The sequence below is a fragment of the Monodon monoceros genome, unplaced genomic scaffold (assembly GCF_005190385.1).
Source record: "Monodon monoceros isolate NGI ecotype Baffin Bay Population unplaced genomic scaffold, NGI_Narwhal_1 Super_Scaffold_9, whole genome shotgun sequence".
Lineage (NCBI taxonomy): Eukaryota > Metazoa > Chordata > Mammalia > Artiodactyla > Monodontidae > Monodon > Monodon monoceros.
The window spans coordinates 38,361,156-38,387,592 of record NW_021703786.1 but is presented as its reverse complement, the minus strand read 5'-3'; the positions used below and the strand labels follow the sequence as shown (position 1 = coordinate 38,387,592).

General features: G+C 65.1%; 2 protein-coding genes across 9 annotated transcripts in view; one reads left to right on the top strand and one right to left on the bottom strand.

Moving 5' to 3' along the window:
* SREBF1 (sterol regulatory element binding transcription factor 1) overlaps positions 1-6,082 on the top strand; it is a 16,783-nt gene extending 10,701 nt beyond the window's left edge. For 2 of the 5 annotated variants that reach the window (XM_029212447.1, XM_029212450.1), the window contains exons 6-19: positions 408-522; positions 667-887; positions 1,097-1,298; positions 1,419-1,597; positions 1,864-2,125; positions 2,206-2,372; positions 2,525-2,693; positions 3,119-3,227; positions 3,485-3,594; positions 3,710-3,842; positions 4,009-4,174; positions 4,550-4,750; positions 4,851-4,962; positions 5,341-6,082. In XM_029212447.1, the coding sequence (XP_029068280.1) occupies positions 408-522; positions 667-887; positions 1,097-1,298; positions 1,419-1,597; positions 1,864-2,125; positions 2,206-2,372; positions 2,525-2,693; positions 3,119-3,227; positions 3,485-3,594; positions 3,710-3,842; positions 4,009-4,174; positions 4,550-4,750; positions 4,851-4,962; positions 5,341-5,570 (2,376 nt within the window). In that variant the 3' untranslated portion in view covers positions 5,571-6,082. The remainder of the gene's footprint in view (positions 1-407; positions 523-666; positions 888-1,096; positions 1,299-1,418; positions 1,598-1,863; positions 2,126-2,205; positions 2,373-2,524; positions 2,694-3,118; positions 3,228-3,484; positions 3,595-3,709; positions 3,843-4,008; positions 4,175-4,549; positions 4,751-4,850; positions 4,963-5,340) is intronic. The other 3 variants (XM_029212446.1, XM_029212449.1, XM_029212445.1) reach the window with 3 other exon arrangements.
* A 234-nt stretch (positions 6,083-6,316) lies between these two features.
* Positions 6,317-26,437, bottom strand: part of RAI1 (retinoic acid induced 1) — a 105,687-nt gene continuing 85,566 nt past the window's right edge. The window contains exons 3-6 of one of the 4 annotated variants that reach the window (XM_029212444.1): positions 15,244-20,755; positions 11,440-11,533; positions 8,308-8,357; positions 6,317-8,046 (exon numbers count right to left, since the gene is read on the bottom strand). In XM_029212444.1, coding sequence (XP_029068277.1) covers positions 8,032-8,046; positions 8,308-8,357; positions 11,440-11,533; positions 15,244-20,739 — 5,655 coding nt within the window. In that variant the 5' untranslated portion in view covers positions 20,740-20,755 and the 3' untranslated portion in view covers positions 6,317-8,031. Of the gene's footprint in view, positions 8,047-8,100; positions 8,358-8,457; positions 11,534-15,243; positions 20,756-21,293; positions 21,497-26,437 lie in introns of those variants that run through there. The other 3 variants (XM_029212443.1, XM_029212442.1, XM_029212441.1) reach the window with 3 other exon arrangements.

Sequence of the window (26,437 nt, the reverse complement as noted above, 5' to 3'; positions counted from 1 at the left end):
GGGTGTCGGGGCGCCGGCAGACAGGACAGATCCGTGCTGGGGTTTGCCAGGTGGCATGAAAGAAAACGGGGCGGGAAGAGGGATGGTGGGAGTCGCAGATCTGAATCGGCTGGTCGGGGAGGCCTCGCAAAGGTGATGCCGTATGTGAACAGAGTCCTGGAGGAGGCGAGGGGGCAAGGCATGGAGGTGGAAGAACGATGGTGACAGTGGTTAGCCCGTAAGCTGTTGTATGCATTTAACTTGGGAGGAAGGTTCTACTAGGGAGGAACATTCCATGTAGAAGGAACAGCAGGTGCAAAGGCCCTGAGGCAACTGTGTAGCAGAGCAGTCCCACCCCTTGTGCTTAGCTGCCCACTTGTCTGGCCTGACTGGCCACCTGTGCTGTGTCTCCTCCCTACCGCCTGCAGCTGAATAAATCTGCTGTCTTGCGCAAGGCCATCGACTACATCCGCTTCCTTCAGCAGGGCAACCAGAGACTCAAGCAGGAGAACCTGAATCTGCGCACCGCTGCCCACAAAAGCAGTGAGTCCTGGCTCCCCTCCATGCCTGCTCACCCTGCGAGGGCCCTTCACCCTCTCTTCAGCCTTCCCGTGGCCCTCAGCTCCGACTTGGGGCGAGGTGGGGTGTGTAGCCCTCACCCCAGCCCAGCTCCTCTCTGGCCCACAGAATCTCTGAAAGACCTGGTGTCAGCCTGCAGCAGTGGAGGCCACACAGACGTGCCCATGGAGGGCGAGAAGCCAGAGGTGGTGGACACCCTGAGCCCGCCACCCTCGGACGCTGGCTCACCCTTCCAGAGCAGCCCACTGTCCCTTGGCAGCAGGGGCAGTAGCAGTGGTGGCAGTGGCAGTGACTCAGAGCCTGACAGCCCAGTCTTTGAGGACAGCCAGGTTGGGTCGCACGTCGTCGCCCCCTCCCTGTCATCCAGCGACATCCTCTGAGTTCCGGGACTGGGGCGTGTCCTACCTCCCGTTTTAGAGACGGGGAGCTGGGCGGGGGTCCCGCAGTAAGGCTGGGGGCAGAGCTGATCCCTCCTCCTCTGAGCTGAACTCTCTGGGCTGTGCTCACCCCGTTCTCACCGCCCCGCCCACCCCGCCAGGTGAAGCCAGAGCAGCTGCCGCCCCCCCACAGCCGGGGCATGCTGGACCGCTCCCGCCTGGCCCTGTGTGTGCTTGTCTTCCTCTGTGTCTCCTGCAACCCCTTGGCCTCCCTGCTGGGCAGCCGGGGTCCCGCTGGCCCCTCCGATGCCACCAGTGTCTACCACGGTCCTGGGCGCAGCATGCTGGGTGCTGAGGGCAGAGGTAGGACAGGCCAGCCTGGGCAGTGCGAGGGGGGACTCTTGGGGACGTAGATCCCGGGCCTGTGGGCTTGGGGCTCTGGACTTCCTGGATGGCATGTCCCCAGCCTCTGTCTGCCCCCAGACGGCCTTGGCTGGGCCCCGTGGCTGCTGCCCCCACTGGTCTGGCTGATGAACGGGCTGCTGGTGCTGTCCTCCTTGGCGCTGCTCTTTGTCTACGGAGAGCCGGTCACGCGGCCCCACTCGGGCCCCGCCGTGCACTTCTGGAGGCATCGCAAGCAGGCTGACCTGGACCTGGCCCGGGTAAGTGGCCGGACGCCGGGGGTGTGGAGGGCGGGCAGGGCTGGGACCCTCAGCAGCACCTGGGAAGGTGCCGGGCACACCGTGAATCTCCCCTGTTCTTTCCACTTCTGTCTACCCTTCAGACCCCCACGGAGCCCCGGCACTGCTGGGGTTGGTGGGGTCGTGGCGGGGAGCCCAAGATGGAGGGCTCTCTGGGGCTAGAGGGGTGGCACGTGCTGGGGATGCTCTGACCCCACCTTTCTCACCTGGAAAACCTTCCTCCGCAGGGGGACTTTGCCCAGGCTGCCCAGCAGTTGTGGCTGGCCCTGCGGGCCCTGGGCCGACCCCTGCCCACCTCCCACCTGGACCTGGCCTGCAGCCTGCTCTGGAGCCTTATCCGCCACCTGCTGCAGCATCTCTGGGTGGGCCGCTGGCTGGCAGGCCGGGCAGGGGGCCTGCGGAGGGATGGTGCCCTGCAGGTGGACGCCCGCACCAGTGCCCGCGATGCGGCCCTCGTCTACCACAAGCTGCACCAGCTGCACACCATGGGTATGGCGGGCGAGGGCTGGGCCTGAGGGCGTCCCGCCACCTCTGCGCCATGCCCAGCCTCATGCCCTCCCATTTTCCAGGGAAGTACTCGGGCGGGCACCTGGCTGCCGCCAACCTGGCACTGAGTGCCCTGAACCTGGCCGAGTGCGCGGGGGAGGCCATGTCCGTGGCCACGCTGGCTGAGATCTATGTGGCCACCGCGCTCAGGGTCAAGACCAGTCTCCCCCGGGCCTTGCATTTTCTGACAGTGAGTAGGTGGTGGGCTTGGTGGGGGACGGGGCTCAGGTCTCCCTGGGCTGAGGGCTGCCCGGGAGAGGCAGCTGGTTATGGGGTGGGCTCCAGGCCCTCTGGGGTCTCAGCCCAGGGTCTGGTATGACAGCCTGCCCCTCTCGCCCACAGCGCTTCTTCCTGAGTAGCGCCCGCCAGGCCTCCCTGGCACAGAGCGGCTCAGTGCCTCTTGCCATGCAGTGGCTCTGCCACCCTGTGGGCCACCGTTTCTTCGTGGATGGTGACTGGGCCGTGTGCAGCGCTCCGCGGCACAGCCTGTACAGCGTGGCCGGGGACCCAGGTGCCTTCTCACCCTGCGCCTGTCCCCTGTCCCCTGCCTCTCTGCTGTCCCTGCCCACCCTGGTCTGTTGCCCCACCATCCATTGTCGCCACGGGGGCTGCAGGAACAGGGAGGCCAGGCTGGCTCTGTCTCAGTTGGGGCTCTTCAGAGGCCAACAGGAAGAGGGATTTGGGGGCAGGTGGTTGATTTGGGAGGTGCTCCCAGGCAACACCGCTGTGCTGTGAGGAGGTCAGGAAGGGCGTGTGCCCAAGCTAGGTTATCCTGTCCACGGGGTGGGGGAGGCAGACTATTTATCCCCCAGCTTTCATCCGTCTCAGAGCCAGGCCCCCCCGTGCCCAGGGAAGAGTCCTAGGTGCAGGGAAGTGCCTGTGCACGGGGAGGTGGGGCCCTTCCCCCCCGCCCCACTCACCCACTCCTCCCCACAGTGGACCCCCTGGCCCACGTGACTCAGCTATTCCGTGAACATCTCTTGGAGCGAGCACTGCATTGCCTGGCCCAGCCCAGCCCCGGCCCCGGATCAGCCGATGGGGACAGGTGAGTGTCCCTCTGCGCCTCAGCGGGCCAGGTCCCCCACCCCCGGCCAGTGGAGCTTGGGAAAGGCTACGTCCAGGGACCCGTGTCGGTGGCCAGAGCTGGGTCACCGTGGCCTCAGTTTCCCCACCAGCCCGGCATGGGCCGGCCGCGCTTTGAGGAGCCAGGAAGCCAGGCTGTGCCGTGGGGGCAGGTGAGGAGGGCCGTCCGCTTCAGGACCCCTGCCACCTGTCCCGACGGCCAGTCCTCTCCTGCCACAGGGAATTCTCCGATGCCCTCGGGTACCTGCAGCTGCTGAACAGCTGTTCTGACGTGGCCGGGGCTCCTGCCTGCAGCTTTTCCATCGGCTCCGGCATGGCTGCCACCGCCGGTGAGCCCCCAGGCCTCCCCGCCCCGTGACGCCCTCGGGCTCAGCGCCACAGCAGCTCGGCCTTGGGTGCGGTGTGGCCAAGTTTCAGGGACCCCTCTGGCCCTGCTTCCTGCAGGCACAGACCCGGTGGCCAAGTGGTGGGCCTCGCTGACGGCTGTGGTGACCCACTGGCTCCGGCGGGATGAGGCGGCGGCCGAGCGGCTGTATCCACTGGTGGAGCACCTGCCCCGCGCCCTGCAGGAGTCCGAGTGAGCGCAGGCAGCGTGCTCGTGCCCCCACCCCGACCCCCAGCTTTGTTCTGTGCGGTTGGGGTCCCGTCATTTCTTTCCCGGGAAGCCAGAACCAGGGCAGAGGAAGCTCGGCGAGGGCCTGAGGCCTGGTCTGACCGTCACACCTCTGCCTTGGCCCCAACAGGAGACCCCTGCCCAGGGCGGCTCTGCACACCTTCAAGGCTGCCCGGGCCCTGCTGGGCCGTGGGAAGGCAGAGTCTGGCCCGGCCAGCCTGGCCATGTGTGAGAAGGCCAGTGGGTACCTTCAGGACAGCCTGGTCGCTACACCAGCCGGCAGCTCCATTGACAAGGTGAGGGCTGGGGCCAGGGGCCTGGCGGATCTTGGGGGCCTTGGCCTTTCCACTCCCTGGACGGTCCCCCTTGGGCTGCAGAAGACTGCAGGGTCAGCCCAACAGTACAGGACTGGGGGCTAAGGTTTGGGTCCAGGGGAGAGTGGCTGCCCCCTCTGGCCTCAGTGTCCCCACCCCCGGAGGACAGCTGGGGTGAGCGGTGTGGCAGGGCCTGGAGAGCGGGCGGCCCCGCGGTGCATTGCTGTTGCATTGCATGTGTGAGGCGGGTGCAGTGCCTCGGCAGTGCAGCCCGGAGCCGGCCCCTGGCACCACGGGCCCCCACTCTTCCTTCCCAGAGCCAGAGCCCCCTGACCCCTGCCCTGCCCACCACCCCAGGTCATGCAGCTGCTCTTGTGTGACCTGCTCCTTGGGGCGCGCACCAGCCTGTGGCAGCGGCAGAAGCCGCCGGCACCCTCCCAGGCCTCACCGGGCCCAGGCAGTGGGGCCCAGGCCTCTGCCCTCGAGCTCCGTGGCTTCCAGAGGGACCTGAGTGGCCTGAGGCGTCTGGCACAGAGTTTCCGGCCTGCCATGCGGAGGGTGAGTGCCCATGGGGCCCTGGCTTGCAATGGGGATGTATGTGAGGTGTCGGGAGGGAGCGGGGGCCTGGCTGGAACCTCTCCTGGCCTCTCCTGCCCAGGTGTTCCTGCATGAAGCCACTGCCCGGCTGATGGCAGGGGCCAGCCCGGCGCGGACACACCAGCTCCTGGACCGCAGCCTGAGGAGGAGGGCCGGCCCCTGTGGCAAAGGAGGTGAGAAGGACAGCTGGCCCAGGTGGGAAGGGCCACATGCCAGGTGGAGGCTGCAGAGGGAGGCTGTGTGTAAGACACACAGAGACCGAGGGACTTGGTGGTGGCTCCCTGATGGGAGGCCTAACCTGAGAGTCAGTGGGGACGACTGTCCTTTGTGGGACACGCGACTGTGTACGCGGTCTGTGCTCCAGGGGCAGGCGCGGAAGGGGCGAGGCTCCGTGCTCCGAGACCGAGGGGGGCGGGGGGGGGGGGGGGGGGGGGGGGGGGGGGGGCGGACTAGCGGGGGGGGGGGCCGGTTGTCCCGGGGGGCGGGGCAAGGATCCGAGCCCCACCCCCGGCGCGGCCCCGCCCCTGACATGCCACTGTGCCTGTGTGCAGGCATGGCAGCGGAGCTGGAGCCGCGGCCCACGAGGCGGGAGCACGCGGAGGCGTTGCTCCTGGCTTCCTGCTACCTGCCTCCCGGCTTCCTGTCGGCGCCTGGGCAGCGAGTGGGCATGCTGGCCGAGGCGGCACGCACGCTCGAGAAGCTCGGTGATCGTCGGCTGCTGCATGACTGCCAGCAGATGCTCATGCGCCTGGGCGGCGGGACCACCGTAACCTCCAGCTAGACCCCCGCTGGCGGCCCAGCCCCAGCGCCCCTGTTTCTGTCTCGACGGCCGAGGGCAGCGCCGGAGACCCGGGGTCCAAGGCTCGCCCACGGAGTGCACTGTCCCTGGAGGGCTGGAGACCCTCGGGAACTTCCGCACTTGACCTTAGGGCCTCCCCAGCCCGCTCCAGCCCTCGATGAGCGGCGGCCGGGATGGTGCTGGCCCCTGGTGGCCGGCCGGGGGATTGCCGGGGCCTGGCCGCCGCCGGGGGGTCAACTGTTACGCCCGCCGCCGCCGATCCTGGGCTTTCCCTCTCCGTCCAGGGGGAAGAGGGGTGCGTCTCACTGAGCCGAAGGGCCCTGCCCCCGGCGCCTCCCTCCCATCTGGGGAGACCTGTGCATAGTGTAGATCGTGGTGCGCCAGGCTCCTGGCCTCTGAGGTTCCAAGTGTTACTTTGCCTTTTGCAAACTTTATTTTCATAGGTTGAGAAGTTTTATACAGAGAATAAAAAATGAACTTATTTATAATCTGGGTTTTGCTCCTTTGGGGAGGGGTGTGTGTGCTAACCAGAGGGGATCCTTTGAGCCATCCGTTCCCCCAGCACCCAAGCAAATGCTTCCCATCCCTACCTGCCCTTCGGTTTGGGAGGCCCAGCTTTATTCTCTCCAGCTGACTTGGGTCCCACTGATCACGGGGCCGCACGTTTGGGCTATATCATCTCCTAACCCTTAGGGCCCATATGGTCTCAGCTGTGCCTCCTTGCCTCCTCTCCCAGCTTCTGCCCCCTTCAGGTCCCGGGATGACATGGGAGGACAGCTCCATGTCTTTGGGGATCTGTTGTGACAGCAGGAGCTACAACCTGGGTCTCCCTGTGTGTCTGGGTGTCAGTCTCACCTGCCTGACCCCTGTCCCCTTCCCGGAGGTCACGTGGGTGTGGCTGGGCAGCAAGGGCTTCTTTCCTGTACCTGCAGCAAGGTCCCCAGAGCCCTCCCCTCCCCTCCCCTCCATTCCAACCTCTCCCCCAGAGCCTGGCCCCTCTCCCAGCAAAATCTGGTCAGAATCCACGGGCTGCAGAATTCCAAAACAATCGTTGTATCTTTATTGACTTTTTTTTTTTTCTGAATGCAATGACTGTTTTTTTTTACTCTTAAGGAAAATAAACATCTTTTAGAAACAGCTCGATACACACAGTCTTCAGTGTGAAGCAATATACTAATAAGAACACTAGTGTTAACATTTACATCTTCGTATATATTATATATATGTATAGTATACATATATATACACTATGTAACGAGGCCGGGTAGAATACACACGTTCACCGTTTTACAGTCATATGTACAGGAAGTTTCTAGGGCGGCCCCGGGCTGGGGCTGCATCAGGCCTATCGAAGCGTGGACAGAGCTGAGGACACGGACAGACAGGCGGACGAACTGGCGGGCACTGGCCCGGGCGGTGGTGGCTGCTTGGGAAAGGAGGCAGCGCCGGAGCCCCCCTTCCCAGCAAGGGCCCCGTGCTGAGGGGCACACGACGCACGGCGGCGACACACGGGAGAAGCGAGCATGTTCCCAACATATATACATTCTATGTGACATATATATAGAGGGGCACACAGGTGTGTACATGGATCTACTGCTGTCTCCGCTCCCGTGCGAGTGGCGCTGCGGTCCCCGGAGACGGTGGTCGTGCAGAGGGTCGGTCATGCGTCTGCCGGGGGTGCACTCTGGTCGCGACTTTTAGTTTTGCGCTCCCAGGCTGGGCTCCGGGGACGGGGCGGACTGGAAGGGAGACGAGCAGAAGCCAGCGGGAGCCAGTCTGGCCCACGCCCGGGGAGCCCGCATCCCCTGAGCACGGGCCCCAGGCCCCCGGCCCTCCCGACCCGCACGAAGGTTTTGGCCAAGGCTGGGAAGGAAGGGCACACAGCCTCCGGCCCCTCCTGCGCCGGACGGGCTTCGGCTCCCCCCGCCCCCAGCCTCGTTCCAGGAGACACGTCCTGGAGGGAAGCCAGCCTCGGCCTCTTCAGACCCCACCCCACTCCCAGGGTGCCCAGCTGCGTGCCGACCCACGTAGAATGTGTGCCACGTCGTCCTGAAACTTCCAGGGGGAGAAGCGTATCCCCAGGCTAAAGGCCTCCCACCCACGCCGGAGCCCGGGTGTTCCAAGGAGTCTGGCCGCTCCGCGGGCTCCCCTTCTCCAAGCCTGGCCGGGGGATGGGGGCGAGAAGGCCCTGTGCCGTCCGGTTCCGGGAGCAGACGGATCCGGAACCTGTTTTCTTCCCGACCGGGGACCACTAGTTTCCGCCCGAGGAGGCCAGATCCAAGATCCGGGTTCCGGATCAAGGATCGGCTCTGGACCCGCGCCGGAAGCAGCGCAAAGGCGCGGGGGCTGCGCCGGCGGCTCTTCTCCTCGGCGTCGGCGGCGTCGGCGGGCGGGCGGGCTGGCGGGCGGGCGGGATCCGGCGGCTCCTCCGGCCGGGGGTGGATTACAATGGCAGCCTCTGCGGGGAAGAGACGCGCGGCTAGTTGCTGACTGCGGGGCACCTGCCGAGCAGTCAACTCCTCCAGACCCGCCCGTAGGCCAGTCCCCGCGCCCCGCCCCGCCCTGGGCTGGCCCCGCCTCCCGCACGTGCGGGCTGTATAAGTGGCCCGGGGCCCACCCGTGCTGATCCGCCCCCGCCTGGTCCGCCCGGAGCCGGCGTTCCCGCGCCGGGGCTCCTCTCCAGCCTGGGCCCCTCCAGGGGAGGCTCGCGGTCACCCACCTTATGTTTGGGGCATTTCAAAGAAAAGTTCTCTTCGATGAATATGCAACCTGTGAGCAAGAGAAGTTCGTGCGGTCAGAACGGCGTCTTGTCCGGCCGGGAGGGGGGCCCACCGCCCCGGACGCCCTCAGCTGCAGGTTTTTTTTTAAAGAGTAAGTCAGCCTCTGCTTGAAATCCGACCCAATCCGAACTCCGTCAGCCCTCCAGCCCCGCTGGCCTATCTGTCCTTTACTCTCCACTCCCTCTGGAACCCCCTTTTGTCATGGGGAGGCCTCCCCGCTCTCCCCCTCCCCCTCCCCCGCTGTGCTTTGCTGGGCCATACTGGTCACTCCCTCCTGGTGGTCCGGGCCCAGCCCCTAGGTAGGCCTTGACACCCAGGGGGTGCTCAGTGAACGTGTGTTGACCAACTGGGACTGGGGGTGGCACTTCCAGAGGCATCATGCTCGGCCGCCCCCAGCAGCCACTCTGGACGTGGGGAGGAGGGCCAGTCATCCATCCCCAGCCCCTTTCCTGGTGTCTGCACTTGGGGAGCCAGGGCCCAGCTGACAAAGTGGCCTGGGGCCTGGTGCTCGCTCTGCTAGCTCCAATGTGGGCTGCCTAACAAAGGGCGCAGGGTCAGTGGGCCTGGGCAGCTCTGGTGCCCCGCGGTCTGAGGGTCTGGCCCAGACCCCTGGAGAGCCCCACGGAGGACCGTACTTCCAGACCCGGGTCGGGCAGGTGCAAGGTGCTGACCAGGGGCTGGGTAACTGCTGGGGGGCTCCTGCCTGCCCAGCTCACTCCCTGGGTGCCCCCCGCGCCCCCTTGCTGCCTGGAGCCAGGTCCCCCTCCCCTCTGGCTGCTAGGCTCACTAGTCCTGCCCCCTTCTCTGGCCACTGTTCCCCCTCCATGCCCCTCCCTCACACCACCCCTTCTGGGCTCTGCCAAACTCTCCAACCCTTAGGCAGATGCCTCAAGTTCAACCCCAAAGGGAGCTGCACGTGTGGGGATTAACCGCCCCCCACACCCGGCCTTGCACAGCCCCTCTGTGAAGGAGAGAGGGGGCTGCCCAGCTGGGCCTGGTGGAGCGGGGAGGCCATGCAGAGCAGAGAGGAGCTGGCCCAGCTGGGGCCCCAGCTCATCTGGGTCCACCAGCCTCAGCTGAGCTGCGTGCTGACTACGGCCACCTGGGTGAGCTCAATCTGGCATGCGGCAGGGCCCGCCTGCCCACACACCCCCTCCTGAGATGTGCTGGAGGCTGGGCCTGGAAGGTCCGGTGGCTGATACACCAGTGGCACAGCCTGCCCTGCCTCGGGCCTGCTCACTGACCTGGGGACACTGGCCACCTCCCTCTCCCCCCTCCTCCCAGCATGGCCCTGCTTCCTGTGCTTGCAAAGCCTCTGAGGCGCAGGCTCCATCTGCACCTGCAGCCCCTCTCTCTGGAATGCAGGGCTCCGTCACAGGTCTGCTCAGGCCAGCATCTCATCTGCCCCCTGCAGCTCTACAGAGAGCTCTACTAGATGGGGAATCCCTCAAAGACATCACTGGAAACAGTTTGTATCGCTCCAAGCCTGGTATATATGTCCCACCACAAGCCAGCTCCTGCCCACCTCCCTTGACCTCTTGAGGACTGGCTCCAATGTCACCTCCTCCTAGAAGCCCTCCTGGATTCCCTCCCAACTCAGGATGGATCTCTCAGCACAGTCTCTCCTTGTCTGGTCTCCGTAACTGTAGGCAAGGATCACGGTTTTCCTGTCTGTCCCACTGAGACATGAGCCCCCAAGGAGCCTGGGAAGCTGGAACACCGGAGAGGACAGTGCACAGGATGTGGAGCCGGCCAGACAGTGAGTCACCCCCTGGTCCTGTTCCTGCAGTGCTGTGGCCACGGGTAAGACAGCCTGTCTTTGAAGGTGCCGCTGGAGACAGTGCAAGGCCTGGCACGGGGCTGGCAGAGCGCAGGCGCAAACCTAATCACTGCGGGAGGAGAGCTGCAGCCCGCGGCACCTGTTCCTGGAGGTCAGGCCCGGGCTCGGAGTCCACATTACAATCTGGTTCCCACGGCCCTCAGGGCAGGGTGTGGAGCCAGAGCAGCCCCATGTCCCGCTCCAGCGCGTTCCCTTCCTGAGGTGCTAGCGCCTCAGCCCTCACCAAGGAACCGTCACCGCTCAGTCCCGTGTGTGCTCCTGGGGGCAGCTCGGTGCGGGCTGATGCCAGGAAGTGGCATTCAGGTGGGAAGAGGGGTCCCTGGGCTGTGGGAGCAGCGAGGGTCCTGCCAGGAGATGCCTCTGCCCTGCCGTCGTGCGACAGGGTCACGATAACCTCACCCTCTTCCAGGGCAGCAGGGGGCGGGGGACAGAGATTGCGGGGGCTGGCCCCCAAATCGGCCCGGGGCTGCCCTTTCCGGGTCGTGCTTGTGATCTCCCTCCCTGCTCCAGACAGCTGCAGAAAGAAGAAATGACTCTAACCTCAGCTTTACAGATGGGAACCGAGTGCAGAGACATCGGTGGACTCACCCAGTCCACCCCCGAAGCATGCCATCAGGACTGGGGGCTCCGGGCTCTCTGACCCAGGCCATCAGTATGCCACCTGCCTGGTGATGATAGGTGCTCGATAAATGCCCGCGAGTCAAGTGAGCGAGGGAGTGGAGAGAATGGGGCAGGTGCAGGGGAGCCTGGTCCTGACTCCAGGGCCCACCGTCCTGCTTAAACCTTCCACAGCTGTGCCGTGGAGCCAGGGGGAGTCTGTCTTGAACTTCCTCTCTTTCCATCTCACTCAATTTTTGTTACTGAACTATCTTTTCTCCTTTTTCTCCAACCCAGTGAACTCCTATTCAGCCTTTTTCCAAGGCCCAGCCCAGTAGCCCTGCTCTTGGAGGCCTGAGACCCTCCCGAGCTGTAGGCACCCCTCGGCAATGGCAGCTCACATACAGCTTTCCACTTCGTAGTTTGTGCTTCTGGGCACTCCTCCAGCAGGTGGCTGGGGACTGACGTGTCTCCTTGTCAGCAGCACTGCCCAGCACAGGGCCCAGCCGAGAGACACGAGAAGGTAAAGAATTGCTGGGGCAGGAGAAGAGGGAAGCCGACGGGTCAAGTGGGGTCAGTTCGAGGAGCTGTGCCTGTGTCCCCTGACCTTCGGTCCCCTTGGGCTGGCTCTTACCCGCATCGCTGGCACATGGGTAATGGTAGGTGTGGATGCATCCTTTGTGGCAGCACCCGATGGTGGCCCCGGCTTCTTGGCAGCTGGAACAAGTCTGGCGAGGAGAGAGGGAAGACAGGTGAGTCTGCAGCCGAGGGGCCCGGCCCCCACCCCTTCCTCCCAGGGGGCCCTGGAAAGGCAGCTTGGAGGGAGGCTCAGAATGGACATCCACAGGGTTGGTTTTGTGGCAGCCGCTGGCCTGGCACCTTGGGCGGGGGGAGCTCTCAGGGCGGGAAAGCAACCATCTTGTGGATAAGCCTCGGCATCCCGCAGGCCCGGGCGAGCCCCGGCTCAGCCACTATGCACCGCGTGACCTCAGCCAAGCAACTCCGCTCCTCCCGCCTCTTCCATGGGGGGGGGGGGGATAGCGCCTGCCTTATGGGACAGTTGTGAAGATTAAATGAGCAACTCCGTGTGCCCAGTGGATGACAACGCACAGGGCCAGTCACCGCCCGGCTGTGCCCTCGCCTGCCAGCTCCTCCCCACAGCCTCCGGGTGGGCAGCTTCATGGACGCCACTTCACAGACAGTGAAGCTGAGACCCCCACTCCAGGCGGAGATGATAAGTATCGTTTCCTACCCTTTCTGGGGTCAGAACAAGCACTGGACCCAGAGTCGGTGCTCTACTCAAGAGAGGCCGCTCACCCTGCCCAGGACCCACGAGGAGGAAACAGCCACTGCCTGAAGGCGGGGCTCATGTAAACCCTATGCCGGCCGGCACGGCAACTGGCCCACTCGGCCTCTCAAAAGCCAAAACCGTGGTCTGAGCTTGGGGGCTGCTCCAGGTTGGGCCCAGCTGCCTGCAGGGGGACGTGCCAGGACAGGATGGTGATGCCAGGAAGCCCCTTGGAAGCAAAACCTGAGGCCTGGGGAGGGACAGGCTGGTCCCCAGATCCTGCAGACCCCCTGTGTAGCAGGGGAGTGAGGTTTGGGGGGGGGCAGGCCCCCGCGCGGAGGCTAAGCCACCGAAACCAGTAACTGCAGTTCATGACACACCAGGCACACGTGGAGGCCGCCTCCTGAGAACACCCCGATGGCATCAGCATCACTTTATTTTATACAGGTGAGGGATGAGAACTCAGAAAAGCCTAGTAACTGGCCCAAGGGCACACAGCTCAAGAGCAGCTGGACGGGCTTTGAGCCCAGCAACCCCGCTGGAGCACAGGCTGGCGGTCATGGTGCCTCACTGCTCGGGGTGGGGGGCAGGGGTGGGCTCCTTCCCATGCCAGGGACTGATGGGGACCCCACCCCCAGCAGATGGGAGGCCAGGAATGAGTCTTCTCACGCCCTTCCTGGACCTAGCCTGAGAAGTGCCTGGGAATGTGTGTTCTGGAGCCGAGCTGGGGTGGAGAGCTAGAGTGGAGGCTGGGGATCGGTCTGGAATATCCATTCCCTCAGGATGGCAGTGTCCTTCTGGTCAGGACTGAGCCTCCTAGGACTCTGTGGCAAAGGTGTGATGGAGCAGGAGTGGGCCCCCAGACCGGGCCCAAGTGGCCCTTGATGGCTAAACAGCGACAGTGGGCTCCTCTGGTGACGGCCTCACGCCACCCCGCCTGCACTGAGGCCCCCAAACCCTTGAGACAGGCATTTTAGATGTGGAGAAATGGAGATACGGAGAGGCCTTGGGCCCTTCCGACCCCGGCGCCCACGTTCTGAGCTGTTCCCCTGGGTGGGTGATGGGGGGCCTGGGAGTTTGTGGGGAGAGGCAGCCTCTGGGCAGACGAGGAAACTGAGGTCCCTGGAGGTGGGCACAGCACGGCTCAGGGCGGGTAGGTGTGTAGGGGCCCCCAGAAAGGGACACAGAAGGAAGAGGGGTGCCCCCGGGCCTGTGCAGAAGTTCTGTTCCCGCAGAGCCAGGGTGCTGACGGGTGTGAAGGCCGGGGTCCGGCTGTCCCCGCAGCCCCACCCTGCTGACGGGCTTTGGCGCCCCGAGGCTCACAGAGGACGGTGACTTGCTGGGGTTACAGAACTGGCTCTTGGGGCAGAGCTGGGATTGGAACCGGGGTCTGCCTGACTCCAAGACTGCGCGCTACCACCGAGCTCTGAGGCAGAAAGGGTCTTGGGGGGACGGGCGGCCCACGGAGGTCTGGGCTTGTCAGTGGTCAGGGGGCTGAACCATGACCTGGGAAACCCCAGGCCCCGCCCGTCTTTGCAGGCAGGGTGTCCTCCAGGTGCGGGCGCTGGTTTAATGAGCTCCACCTGGCCCGGGACCACCTCTCTGGCAAGGCGGCTGGTGACCACCCCTGTTCTGACCTTCCCAGGGATGCTCCCAGGGTGGGAGGCTGCTGGACCATTTTTGGAGGATGGCACAGCGGGCAGAGATGGGGCAACTGGGCCAAGCTCCAGCTCCGTGACGTAACAGTCGCATGACGCCAGGAAACCGCAAGGCCACTCAGCCCCCCGGCTTTCTCCCCAGGCCAACAAGAGGTTGGTGCAGTGAGGTGAGACCAAAGCGCCTGTAACAGGTGACCTGGGAAAGGGGGGGTTGGCTCCTGTGCTTGGACAAGGTGCAGAAGCAGTGCAGCCTAGTGGGGCGGAGCAAGCCGGGGAGGCTTTCAGGAGGCCACAGGTGGCCGCTAGCTGGCCTGGTGATCTGAGCGTTTGGTATTATCTTTTAATGGCGGGAGACACCTGAACCTATTTCAGGGCCGCTGGAAAGGAGGCAGTGAGGAGGGAGAGAAGCAGACACACAGGAGGGAGGGGAGGAGACCGGAGGCAGGAAGGGTGAGGGCTCCGGGTCTTGGGGCTGCTGTCGGGCTGGAGGACCCCGCACGGAGAGGGTCAGGCGCCGGAAACAGGGAGGTGTGGGCAGCCCAGTAGCGCCCCCCTGCCCAGCATAGGGCTGTCCGCGTGGCTGGTGCCAGGGGTGGGGGTACCCAGAGGGAACAGGTGGGCAGGTGGGGTGGGCACAGGGCGGTGGGGGCCCGAGGGCTGGGGAGGGGGGCAGGAGCACGGGCTGCAGGAGAGTGCCGAGTCCCACCCCATCCCCGGGAGTGAGGGGATCGGGGGTCCCCTCGGTGATCGGAGTAATGGTCACACTGCTGAGACAACATGCTAGTGTCATCCAGGTGGCTGCCACTGTCACTGGCCCCAGGAGATAGTCACGGAGCACGTGGACGGGCCAGGTATGGCTGTAATAGCTTTATGGGTGTGAACTCAATCCTCAGGGCCCCTCCACAGGGGACTATCATGCCCACTTTAGAGATAAGGAAACGGAGGCACAGAGAGGTTAGGTTATATTCTTGGAGACACACAGCGAGGGGCAGCGCTGGGACCGAAACCAAGTCCTCGGCGACTGCAGTTCCTCAGGGGACGTTTTAGGGCCTCGCAGGAAAGGTTCCTGGACCACCCTGCCCCTAAGGGCTCACAATCCAGCCACCTGGTGCTGGAGAGGCTCTTCCCCCGCAGGTCCCGCTGCCCCTGAGGCCACGGAGGCAACCCCCTGACGTGCAGTTCTGGGGCCTGAGCATCTCGGCTGATGAGGTGAGCAGGGGGCTTGGGCGGGGGCGTGCTGCAGCCGGAAGGGGCCGAGTGCGTGTGTGGTGGGTACAGGGCTGAGCAGGCAGTAAGGGGCCACAGTGGGAGGTCTGGGGCAGGGCTGGGCAGATGTGTCCTGCCTCAACCTGGAGTGTGCCTCCATGTTCCAGCTAGGCTCCCCGCGTATTCATTTGTGATTGTGGTGTGTTTAGGCCAGACTGTAGCATTAGAGAGATGGCCTGCCTGCCTGCAGAACCTGAGGTCCCCACCGGCTGGGCTGGCCTCTTACCATGTCCATGGCCACCTTCATGGCCTCCTGCAGCCCAAAGAGCTTCCCGGCCACCAGGTAGACCCCGCCCGTCCACACGGCGCAGGCCTCGTGCACCCAGTGCTCCTGTGCGTCCCCGCCAGGCTCTGCCGGCGGCTCCTTGCTGCACTCGTGCTTGCGGCTCCTGTCAGCTGGGGCTGTCTCTTCACCACCTTCCCCCCGACCGTCACAGCAGTAGCAACTCTGCAGCCGCCGGGATAGGCCCCGGGCGCTGGTGCGCAGAGAGCCCTGCTTGGCTGGATCGGCTGGGCCGTCAGGCCTGGGGGGCTTCCCGGTGGTGGTGGCGGTGGCGGCGGCAGCGGCAGCGGCAGCTGGGCACTCGAGGCCTTTGAGTGTCCTCTCAAGAGGCAGCGAGGCCTCCTCGCAGGTGCTCTCTGGCCGCACCTTCTCCTTGAGTTTTGGCTTCTTTTTGGGGAGGCAGTGTCCAGGGTAGTAGGGCCCACAGAGGTCCCCGAGGTCCTTGAAGTTGGCTGGGTTTTGGCAGAGGCAGCAAACAAGGCAAGAGGTACTCAGGGCCTTGGAGACCACGGGCCCCAGATGCATGGTGGAGGAGAGGGGCAGGGAGGGCCGAGGCTGCAGGATGGAGCCTCCAGGGAGCGTGGCTAGGGAGGCCCCGGCCGCGTCCAAGGAGAAGGAGCAAGAGGATGAAGAGGAGGAAGGCTTCCTGTGGGGCTTGGGCTCGTCTCCGGGGGAGTTGACTACAGTACATACGGTGGTGAGCGCATCCCGCCTCTCCACCCGCACGAAGGGCGAGAAGGCGGGGGTGCGGCTGTCTGCTCGCAGCCGCTTGCAGGAGGAAATGTATTTGAGACGGATTTCAGGCTCCGCGGGATCCAGGGGCAGCACCTGCTGCTGTCGCCGCCGCTTGGCACGCCCCTTACAGGGTGAGGTGGCGGCGTTCTTGGCCCGGCCCCGCGTCAGGCGCTTCCGCTTGGAATAGCTGCTGTAGTTGGCGTGGCCAGGCTGCTTCTGTGCCCTCACCTGCGGCTGGCAGGGCCGGCCCTCAGGGGGCTGGGAGGCCAGCCCCAGCTCCTCCATCTTTGGCTTCTTGCCTCCTCCGCCAGAGCTGTCCTCGCTACCCCCCTGCGTGCTGCTGGCCGTCAGGAGCAGAGCTGGACCGAGATGAGGTCTCTTCTCCAGGGAGCCTTTGGGGAGTCCGAGGACTCCAGCCCTGCCTTTCCGGCTTCTCTTCTTAGGTGCCAGGGCAGTACCTCCGGGCAGTAGGGCCTCTGGGGATGTGAAGGCCTCAGTTTTGAAACCGTCGGTCGAGGACAGTTTCTTATTGTTCACGAGTTTGCCTTTTAAGGATCTGTTGGTCGGATTTCTGCATAACGGATCGGCCCCCAAGGCTGCTGGGAACTTCTGCCCAGTGCTCACGTTTAAGAGACCTTCTTCTGCCCCCAGCGGGCTGCCCCCTGCGCTCTTGAGCCCGCGGTCCTTCTCGGGGAGGGATGGGCTCAGAGGATTCCCGGGAGGGGCCCCTGGTGCTCTGCACGCGAACTTTTTCAGGCTGGGTGAGGTGATCTTCTGCACGATGGCCTCCAACTTCAGGCCCCGGCCTTTCCGGGGGGGCAGCACCTTGGTCTTCATGGCCCCCTGGATGGACGCCCGTGAGGCCAGCTTCAGGCTGGCGTCAGGGGTCTCCGGGGGCGGCGGCTTTGCCGTGGGCTCACTGTTGCCCTTGGCGGGCTTGGCCTTCTTGGGAGACGTCATCCTCTTGAAGAGGGTAGGAGGGCCCTCGGCCCCCTCCTCCTTCGTGTCCCCGCTGGTGCTGCCGCTGCGTAAGACCAGGTTGCGCTTCTTGGTGGGGACAGGTGCCATGAAGGCCGACTTCCTCTTGAGGGTGTGGAGGGGCCGATCGGAGAGCTTGCCGCCTGCACCAGGCTTGGGGACCCTTGCCCGTTGGCCCGCCCTGCCCTCCTTCTGGGGGCTACCGGCGACCTTGAACGTGGCGGGCAGGTGGTTGTTGGCGAGGAGCTTCTTGGCGGCGCGGCAGTTGGGGAGCCGGCTCTCCGAGGCCCGTCGCCGCTTGCAGTGGAAGGCCTCCTGGGTCCTGGTGCGGGACCGGAGGATCATGGAGCGCTGGTCTTTGCCTGGTGCATCCGGCGAGTCTGTCTCCTTGGTCTTGGAGCCCATGGGGCTGCTGTCGGAGGCCACGGGCAGGGCGGCCGGGTTGCTGGGGCTGGATGCGGCTTTGGGGGAGGGCTTCCCCACCCGCTTGCCCGACTTGAAGGCAGCTCGCTGCTTACCCCCCAGCTTGTCTGGGGGGGCAGGGGTGGTGGGCAGGCCCGGGGGTCCGGGTGTGCGGGGCTCACTCAGGGCCGTGAAGGAGCGGGTGCACATCCTGGGGAGCCCTTCCGAGGTCCCCCGGCCTGGGGCCCCCGCGCCTTCCATCTGTCCCTGGGGGGGCCCCGTGCACGATTCAGGGAGCAGCAGGTCTTTGGGCAGCGCCGGGGCCCTGCACGGGGAATCCTCGGCCTCGGGCAGCCCCCGGTGCACCCGCCGGCTCCGTAAGCTTTTGCCACGAGGCACAGGCTCCTTCTTGGCGATGGGCGCCTCGGGCACAGCGGGCTTGTTCGGCTTCTGGGTCAGGGAGGCTTCCGGGGCCAGGGCGGTAGAATCCCCTGGGGCCAGCGTCCCCTCGGGCCCCTCTTCCCCTGGCTTCATGTGGGAGAGGGAGGACTCGAACCAGCTCTGCACCTTGGACTCGGTGCCCACGGTGGGGCCCAGCAAGATGACGGACTCGCCAGACAGGGCACACGGGGAGCCCCAGCCGGCCTTGGGGTCCAGCACCTCCTCCACCTCCTCCTTGCCACACAGCAGCGGGGCCTTGGGCGACAGCGGGTCCTGCAGGCCCGGCCTCTGCTCGGGGCTGCCCAGGAGCTCGCACAGAGACGAGTACTCCTCCGCCTCCAAGTCCCCCTTCCTGCCGGCGGGCGGCAGCAGCGGGAGGTCTCCGAAGTCAGCGGCGGAGCAGCAGTGCCGGCTGTCCTCCAGCCACCGGTCGGCCTTGCCCACCTCAGGACACTGCAGCAGCCCGCCCGCCTCCTCCTTCACCCCGCCCCCCTCCTCCTGCTGGGAGTCCCGGGGCACCACGGCCTTCTCCCCCGAGGGCTGCTCCTCCTGGAAGCCCAGGCAGGCCGAAGCCTCGCGGGTGTCCTCCTGGCCGACGCTGTCGGCGGCCTTCCCGCCCTGCTCCAGGCCCTTGGCGAGCTCGCCGGGGTGCAGTCCCCACCGGGGACAGGCGTCCCCCAGGTTCTCCTCGGGCCAGGCGAAGGGGTTGGCGCCGTCTGCTGAGCTGGCGGCAGTCGTGTCTGGGAAGCAGTCGAAAGCCGCCGTGGCGGGGTCCGAGGCGGCGGCCCCCAGCGTGGGCTTGGCACCAAAGGAGAGGGGACCAGTTGTCTTCTTGGGGTCAGGGGTGGCGAAGCCCACGGAGGGATCTTCGAACAGCCCCGGGCTGAAGTCCTTGGTGCCGCCGCCCTTCTCCAGCTGCAGGGCCTCGGGCAGGGCGTCCTGCTCCCCGGGCCGCGGCCACGCACCCTTGGCCACGGGGTCCAAGCAGGCGCTGTGGTTCTCCAGCGAGAAGGGCGGCTTGCCGGTGTCCTTGGCCAAGCCGGGCGCCTCGGCCCAGACCTTGTCGGCCTTCTCGCTGATGGCCTCCTGCAGCCCCAGGATCTCGGAGGCCAGGTCCTCCTGCGCCAGGGCGCTGAGCAGCAGGCGCGGGCAGTCCCGCTCGCCAGCCACGAGCTTGGAGAAGCTGTCGAGCGGCAGGCTGCCGTGCAGGCTCTGGAAGGAGTCATCGGACTTGGTGGACATGTCGTCGGGTGAAGTCACGGAGCAGGTGGACACGGACTCGGGCTTGGCCTTGGAGCTGCCGTGGACCCTGGCGGGGCTGCCGCGGGCCTGGCTGCAGTAGAGGAAGCTGCGCTCCAGCGGGTCCTCGGAGCCGCTCAGGTAGTCGGCCTCGGGCGGCTCGGCGTGCGTGGACTGTGGCGTGCTGCTCAGCGGCTCCGACAGCGGCGTGCCTGCCGGCTCGGCTGAGTAGCCGCTGCCCTCGGGGCTGCAGTGCCGGCTCTTGTGCTGCTCCGGGGTCCGGGCCGCCAGGCTCTTGGCGCCCTTCTTCTGGGGCAGGGCCGCCTTGGAGAGCAGCAACTGCTGTACGGTGGTGGAGATGTTCTCCACCTGCGAGGTCAGCGCCGTGAGGCTGTGCAGGCTCAGGTCTGACAGCAGGCTCTCGGGAAGCTTGTCCTTCTGCAGGGCCTTGCAGTTGGCGGCCTGGGCATCCACGGAGCCCGCGGCGTCCGTCGGGGAGGGGTTGAGCAGGGGCAGGAAGTGGCTGTGGTCCGCGAGACTGGCGGGGAAGGCTCCAGGGCCCAGCGGCTGCTGGTTGTAGGGAAAGCTCTCCAGGTTGGGCATCAGCGGCGACGGGGTGGAGCTGTAGGAAGGGGAGCGGCCCACGGAGCGAGCGGGCGAGTGGCTGGAGCCGGGGCTGAAGGTCTGGTAGTACTGCTCCGGGGTCCTGACGGCTGCGTCCGGCTGGCAGTAGCCTGGGCCTTGCTGCCCGTAGTGTTGGTACTTGGTGAGGTTCTGGTAGTGGAGGGTTTCCTGGGCGTGGTGGCGGCTCTGGAGGGCTTGCTGCTGCTGCTGCTTCTGTGGCTCGTAGCTGAGGCGCCCAGGCTGGTAGGCGTGAAGGCTCGGGACCCGCTGGCCTGGGGCCAGGCCGGCGTTGGCGGTCAGCGGCCTGTCGTGGGGCTGGGTGGACGGGGCCGTGCAGCTCTTGTAGGAGTGGGCCCCCTGCCCGCCGCCCTGGCCGGTGGAGGAGTAGGTGGAGGAGACGGGGAAGGACTGGGACTGCTGGGGGAAGTGGCTGCCCGGGGGGAAGGGCAGGGGCGAGGCGAGGTCGTTCTGGGGCTTCTGCCTTTGGAGCTTGGGGTAAGCCAGGGGCTGCGGGGGCTGCTGCGGGACGTGGAGGGTGTGAGTCCGAAAGGGCAGCTGGGCGCCCTGCTCTGGGTACTGCCGGGCGGGGGGCGCTGCTGTCTTTTTCATCAGGTTCTCGTCATATTTGCCCACCGCCCCTGGCAGGGGTTGCGGCTGCGGGGGTGGTGGCTGCGGCGCCCCCCAGGCCTGCAGGCCCTCCTCCCCCGAGTAGCGGCCGGGGTAGGGGCTGCCGTCCTGGACGGCGTAGCCCGCGAAGGACGGCCTCCCCTGCGGGGCCTGCGGAGAGGACAGGCCTTTGCTGGCGCGCGCCGCCGTGGCGGGCGTGCCGGCGCCGCCCTCGTAGCTGGGGAAGGGCTGCGGGCCGTAATAGTCCTTGGTCAGCATACGCTGCCGGTCGCAGCTCAGCCCAGCCTGACTCGGCTGCTGCCGGTAATTCTCCAGGCGCGATGTCTCCTGTGAGGTCTGCTGGTAGGTCTGTTGTTTGCCATGGAAACCACACCTTTCTCGAAAAGACTGCATGACTCGGGCTGGTTATCTGTGAAAAGAGAAAGGGCGAGAGGGAGGGCGGGGAGGGGCAGAGGGAGAGCGATTCAGACGAGCCATTTCCTCTCCCTCGGAGAGCCGGCCCCCCTCCCGGCCCTGCCCTCTCCCGCAGCCTCCCCACCAGCTGTGCACATATTGACAACTTCTGTGCACATATTGACAACTTCTGTGTCAGGGACGTGTGCTCTGTAATTCCCGCTCCGGCGGGGATGGGTACAGGGAGGCCACCGCGGAGGGAGGTGCGACCCGGCTGCCCAGCGCCAGGTCACTGGGGAGCTGCCCCCTCCCCCAGCCGGCTCCCCCTCCCTCCCCCACAGCCCTTCCAGAATCATTTAGCAGGGCAATTCCCGCTCCCCTGTCCCCTGGGGCTGCTGGATCCGGTAAGCTAGCCTCAGTGCAGCAGTGTTCAGGCGTGGCCCAGCGTGTGGGGGGGGGGGGCTGGGGACAGCTTGCCCCTGCCCCAGAAGCCACTCAGCAAGACCTGGCGCGCGCACACCCGCACGCACGCGCGCACACACACATACACACACCTCCTCCATCACTGCCATGCCATCTGGAATCTGTTCCTTCCAGCAGACGCTGATTGGGGCTGCCGAGCCACTGCAGGCATAAAATGTCCCCTCCTCGACTCCCAGGAACGCAGGACGGCGGCACCTGCCTCCTGTTTTTCATACCGTAGGTACGTAAACAGATTACGCGGCCCAGGGCTGCGGTCCCTCCACGTGAGAGGCACCTCCACGTGAGAGGCACCTCCACGTGAGAGGCAGCCCTGGGCCTCCTGGGTGGGCGGGGCCTGCACGGGGTCAGGGCCAGGCCGAGAGCCCATCTGTTTATGATTTTAGGGGCCGGCGCGCACAGGGTCCGACCTGCCCCAAAGCAGGATCCCCCCGGGGGGTCAGGAAGTGACCCTGGAGTGGGGGTGGGGGGGGCCTTCAGGGCAGAACAACTGGATTCACGTAACAGGCCAGCTGCAGCGTCCAGGCTAATGGTGGTCCTGCCGCCACCCAAGACCCTCGGAGGAGGGAGGAAGGAGTAAGGATGCCCCAGGCTCAGGAGTCCTGATGGCGAGGGCTGGCGGTAGCCTGCGTCCCTGGGCACGGTGTTTACGCACACCATGCTCGCCTGCACAGCCCAGGCCCCCAGGAGGGCAGAGGGAACCTCGCAGTGCCCGTTCCCAACCCCAAAGAGGGAGGGGTGGCTCGCCATGGGCTACGAGCCTCCAGGGCTCTGCGGGGGGAGCACAGAGAACAGGGTGGGGGACAGGCACACGTGGAGGGAGGGGCTCCCCCAAGAGGTGCAGCTCACCCCTTCTTCACCCAGATCCCACCTCCATGCTCTCCTCATGCGGTGGCCGGGGGATGGGGCGGGGTGCTGACCAGGGAGGGGTCAAGCCTGGGGTGGCCGGGCGACCCCAGGAGCCCTGTCAGCACAGCCCAGGCCAACCTCCCTGTCCTTGGCAGTCGGCTGCCCGGACTCAGGGACTGAAACCCATGACCCTGGAGAGGGCTGAGGGCTCGGCCCCTGCCCACAGGACGGGTCACAGCCCCATGCCATGTACTCTCCCTGGCTCATCACAGGCGCCCCGACACGGAGGAGACCCCCTTCTGACCCAGTTTAGTCCATCCTGGCAGCTGCAATCAAACACGACAGGAGGTGCCTGCTGTGACCCAGCCTTGGTTCCAGGGCGGCTCCCTGCCAGGTGGGCAGCCCCGCACCTCCCCCACGGGGCTCCGGGAGGGGGGGGTGCTGGGAGGAGGCTCCTTCTGCCCTTGGGCAGTGCACACGGGCACTCCCTCTGGCCCAGGCCTGAGCTGGCAGGTGGCGGCCTCTGCTCAGGGTGTCCTCTGCAGTCCCCGCGCTCTGCCCTCCCTGGCCTCGCTCATGAGCCTGGAATTCGCAAACCGAGGCCCACTCTGAAGGCTGCGCGTCGTATATCCGCACAAATTACATTTCGGCTTTCATTACCCAGATCGCTCTCATTTCCCGCTGAGCGTCTTGTGGATATCGTTAACATTTTTACAGCTTTTTTTTTTTTTTTAATATTTTTTCGCATTCTCTATAAATGCGTTACCAGAAACGTTATTTTAAAAGAGTGCTCTGGCCAGTGTCCCCTTCCCTGTTTAATCAGTCCAGCTGCTGCGTCTTTTAATTTCGCAGAGCCGTATTACAGCGGGTTTTCCAACGCACAGGAGCAGCTGGACGCGGTGAAAGCATCTATCTCTAAGACAAGACAGTTCAATTAAAATACGCGAAGCCCAGTGGCTGGTGGAGAAGGCAGGCAAAACTGCCTCCCCAGCACCACCTCCAACCCCAGGCCCAGGGAGGGGAGGGGTGCAGGAACAAAGGCCACCGCTCAGAGCCACCAGGTCCCCGGCCCCGCCAGCTCTGCCAGGAGAAAATGGGGCTCGTCCTCTTTAAGAGCTGCCTCAGGCCTGCCACAGGCTCTGTTGTTATTAATTATTATGATTATGAGTTTTCAAGAGCACTAGAAAAGGACAGGCGGGAGAGAGGCAGGCTGAGAGCTGGGGTGGGCGGCATCAGGAGGGGGCGGAAAGAGGTTCGCTGGGCAGAGAGATGGCGACCTCTGAACCCGGGAGGAGAGATGGCAGCGGAGGGGTGCAGGCTGGGGGTCTGGCCTCTGTTCTGCGGAGAAGGGGTGGGGGTCAGGGGAGGGCACCCAGTAACATACCTTCACAGGACGACTCCTGGTCCAGACCCGCCTCCCCCTCCCCCTCCCCCCAGACACTTGGTCAAAGCCACATCTCAGGTTCTAGCCAAACTGGGAGAGAAGGAAGAAGGAAAAAGAGGAAAGAAGGAAGGGAGGAGGAAGTCAGTCCTGAGCTCCAGATCCGCCAGTGGCTTCTGTGGCGACTCCTGCGAGCCGGCCTGCCCAGGCCCCTGGTCCAGGCAGAAACAGCGCAAAGCTGGGCCAGGCCGCAGGGCCCACCCCGTGCCCCGGGACTCCTCTAGCTCAGCGACGGGTCTCCCTGCTCCCCACGCCGTGAAAGGGGGCGTGACGAGCCCCGCAGACACCCTCAGGCCCCAGGCACGAGGCCATCAGCCCCCGAAGGCCTTCGGCAGCCGGGCAACCAGGGCTCAGCCGTGTTTTCAGGCAAAGAGCACGGCTCTGCGGTCCCCGCACAGGCACTGCGGGACCCGCTGGGGTGGGGGGCAGGGGCAGCCTTGCCCGCGGTGCCTGCCCACCCCGTTTCTGCACACTCACTGCTTTGACTGTTCTGCCCTTTTACAGAGAAAGGGGAGGCTCAGAGGGGCGAGGACCTGAGTGTGAGCCACCCACAGGGCAGTTCCTCGTGATGGATGCCGCAGCGGCATGGACGGCCCTCGCCAAGAATTCCCAGCTTAGAGGAAGGCCCCTTGGAGCACGATAAGGAAAGGGGGGTGCCCAGGTCCCCTCTGCAACCTGCGTGGCCCCAGAAGCCGGGTCGGGCCTCACCCAACTGTAGGGAATCTACTAGTGGGCAGTGGCGGCCCCTGGCTGCCTGCTGTACCCTGGGCAGCCTCAGAGACAACTCACTGGGCCCACGGCCTCTCTAGCCCCCAGGGTCAGGCCCCGGTCAGGGAAGTGGGCCCAGCGTGGGCCGGAGGTAGCTCCCGCAGGGACCTGGGAGGGAGGGGCGAGGAGGAAGCTTCTGTTCCCCAGCGGGGGCCCTGGGGCCATCCCACTCACTCACCCAAGGTTCTTTTAATGACCTGGTTTTCTGATTTGCAGCTGCAGGGAAAAAACTTTAAAACCCAACCCACTCAAGGCCTGGGAACGAGGAAGGAGGGGAAAGTTACCTGAGTCAGGAGGCCGGGGATGGGGGTGTCCCAGGAGGAACGGAATGGTGGACCACCTTGTGCCTTCCCGTGTGCTGTGGGTGATGAATACTAAATAGGACCCCTTGATGAAAATGATCATTAGTCAGGCCGACTGCTATTTGGAATCCCAAGAGCCTGGCCTAAGTGGGGGAAGGGGTGTTTCCAAGGACTCCCCAAGACAAGAGAGCCCGGGGCCCCCAGGCCTCTGGGACAGGTAGGAGGGTCCTTGGGCCAGGCACCAGGAGAGGTCAGCTTGGGGCAGAGGGGGCCCATCCCGGGCATAAGGAATCCCAGAGAACAAGGCAGCCCCCACCCCAAAGTACGGCCTCTCAAGACCACCCTCTGTGGGCAACAACCATCCTCGTTCACGGGCACCCACGGGAGAACCCCACAAGGATCTAGCACACCCCTCTCTGCAGGGCCGGAGGTCCTGAATGTTCAGACAAGTTATGGGGTGAGAGGGGGAGAAGCAGGAAGACAGCCGGGCTCCTTAGCTGAGGCTAAGGACCGCGGGGCAGGGGGAGGTCCGGGGCTCTTTGGAGGATGTGTGAATGGGGGGGCAGAGGCTTCTGGTCTCTCCAGGGGTCGGGAAAGCTTCCCCTCGAAGCCCACCAACGCTGCCTCTTCCAAAGACCCAGCGGCAGAGACAGCCAAGACCTACTAAGCCCCCAGAAAGAGAGCCTCCCCTCAGGGTCAACCCACCAGGAGGACGCGCTGCCCCGCCCCGGGCATCACCGCCGTCCTGGGCACCATCCGGGTGCCGCCTGTGGAGCTCTCAGCCCGGCCGCCTCACTCCTGCCCCACAGTGCAGTTTCTGGGATGTGAGGGTCAGCTGAGCCGGAGGGGCCCACGGCCCAGGGGGTGAGGGCAGATGGCTAGCCGGACCCCTCCCCGCCGTGAGGTGTAGGGCAGCAAGGATTCGGCGCAGCCGAGCTGTTGGCACTCACGAGCCCTCCGGGGGAGGCTGGCGGGTGGGGGGCCCACCCTGCTATCGGCTCCACACCCATTAGTCTCTTGTGGACAGTGGTTTCTTTTACATCATTTTATCCACCACTCCCCAACTCTGTCAAATGAGGAAAAGAAAATGGGGCTGGTGCTGGATGCAGACAGCTAAGAGGGATGGGGTCAGTGGCTCCCAGTTTCAAGGTGAAAGAGCTGGTCCAGAGGCTGGCATGGGGGGCTGCCCAGCTGCCCCATGCCCCGCTGGTCTCGCGGGTGACTGCACAGTGCAGGTGACAGAGGATCTGTTTGCTGGTTTTCAGGGGAGGCAGAGAAGGCAAGGAGAGAGCCTAACCTCTCAGCCCCGTCTTGGCCTGGACACCCCACGTGCCCCACCCACCGTGACTTCCCGGGGAAGAGGACGTTCCAAGGTGCCCAGCTGGTGGTCAGTGTGGCACCTTCCTGAGCCTCAGGGCCTTTATACCGCCTTTTCCTCTGCTGGGAATACAATTCTCAGGTACCACGTGGCTCCTCTGGCTCCCTGGGCTCCAAGCCTTTGCTCACGTCACCTCAGGTGGCCGACCCTAACCACTGTTTGAGACCCGCACTCCCCCCCCCCCCCCCCCCCCCCCCCCACTTCTCCAAGGTAACAAGTCATAGGGCTGGCTGGCTGGCTTTATTACTGCCTCTCCTCTTTAGAAAGTAAGTTCCACAAGAGCAGGGATTTTGCCTGTTTTGTTCACAGCCATATCCCCAAGTCCCTGAACAATAACTGTTTGTTGAATGTATATTGTTTAAAATGTCACATGGGGGACTTCCCTGGTGGCGCAGTGGTTAAGAATCCGCCTGCCAATGCAGGGGACATGGGTTCGATCCCTGGTCCGGGAAGATCCCACATGCCGCGGAGCAGCTAAGC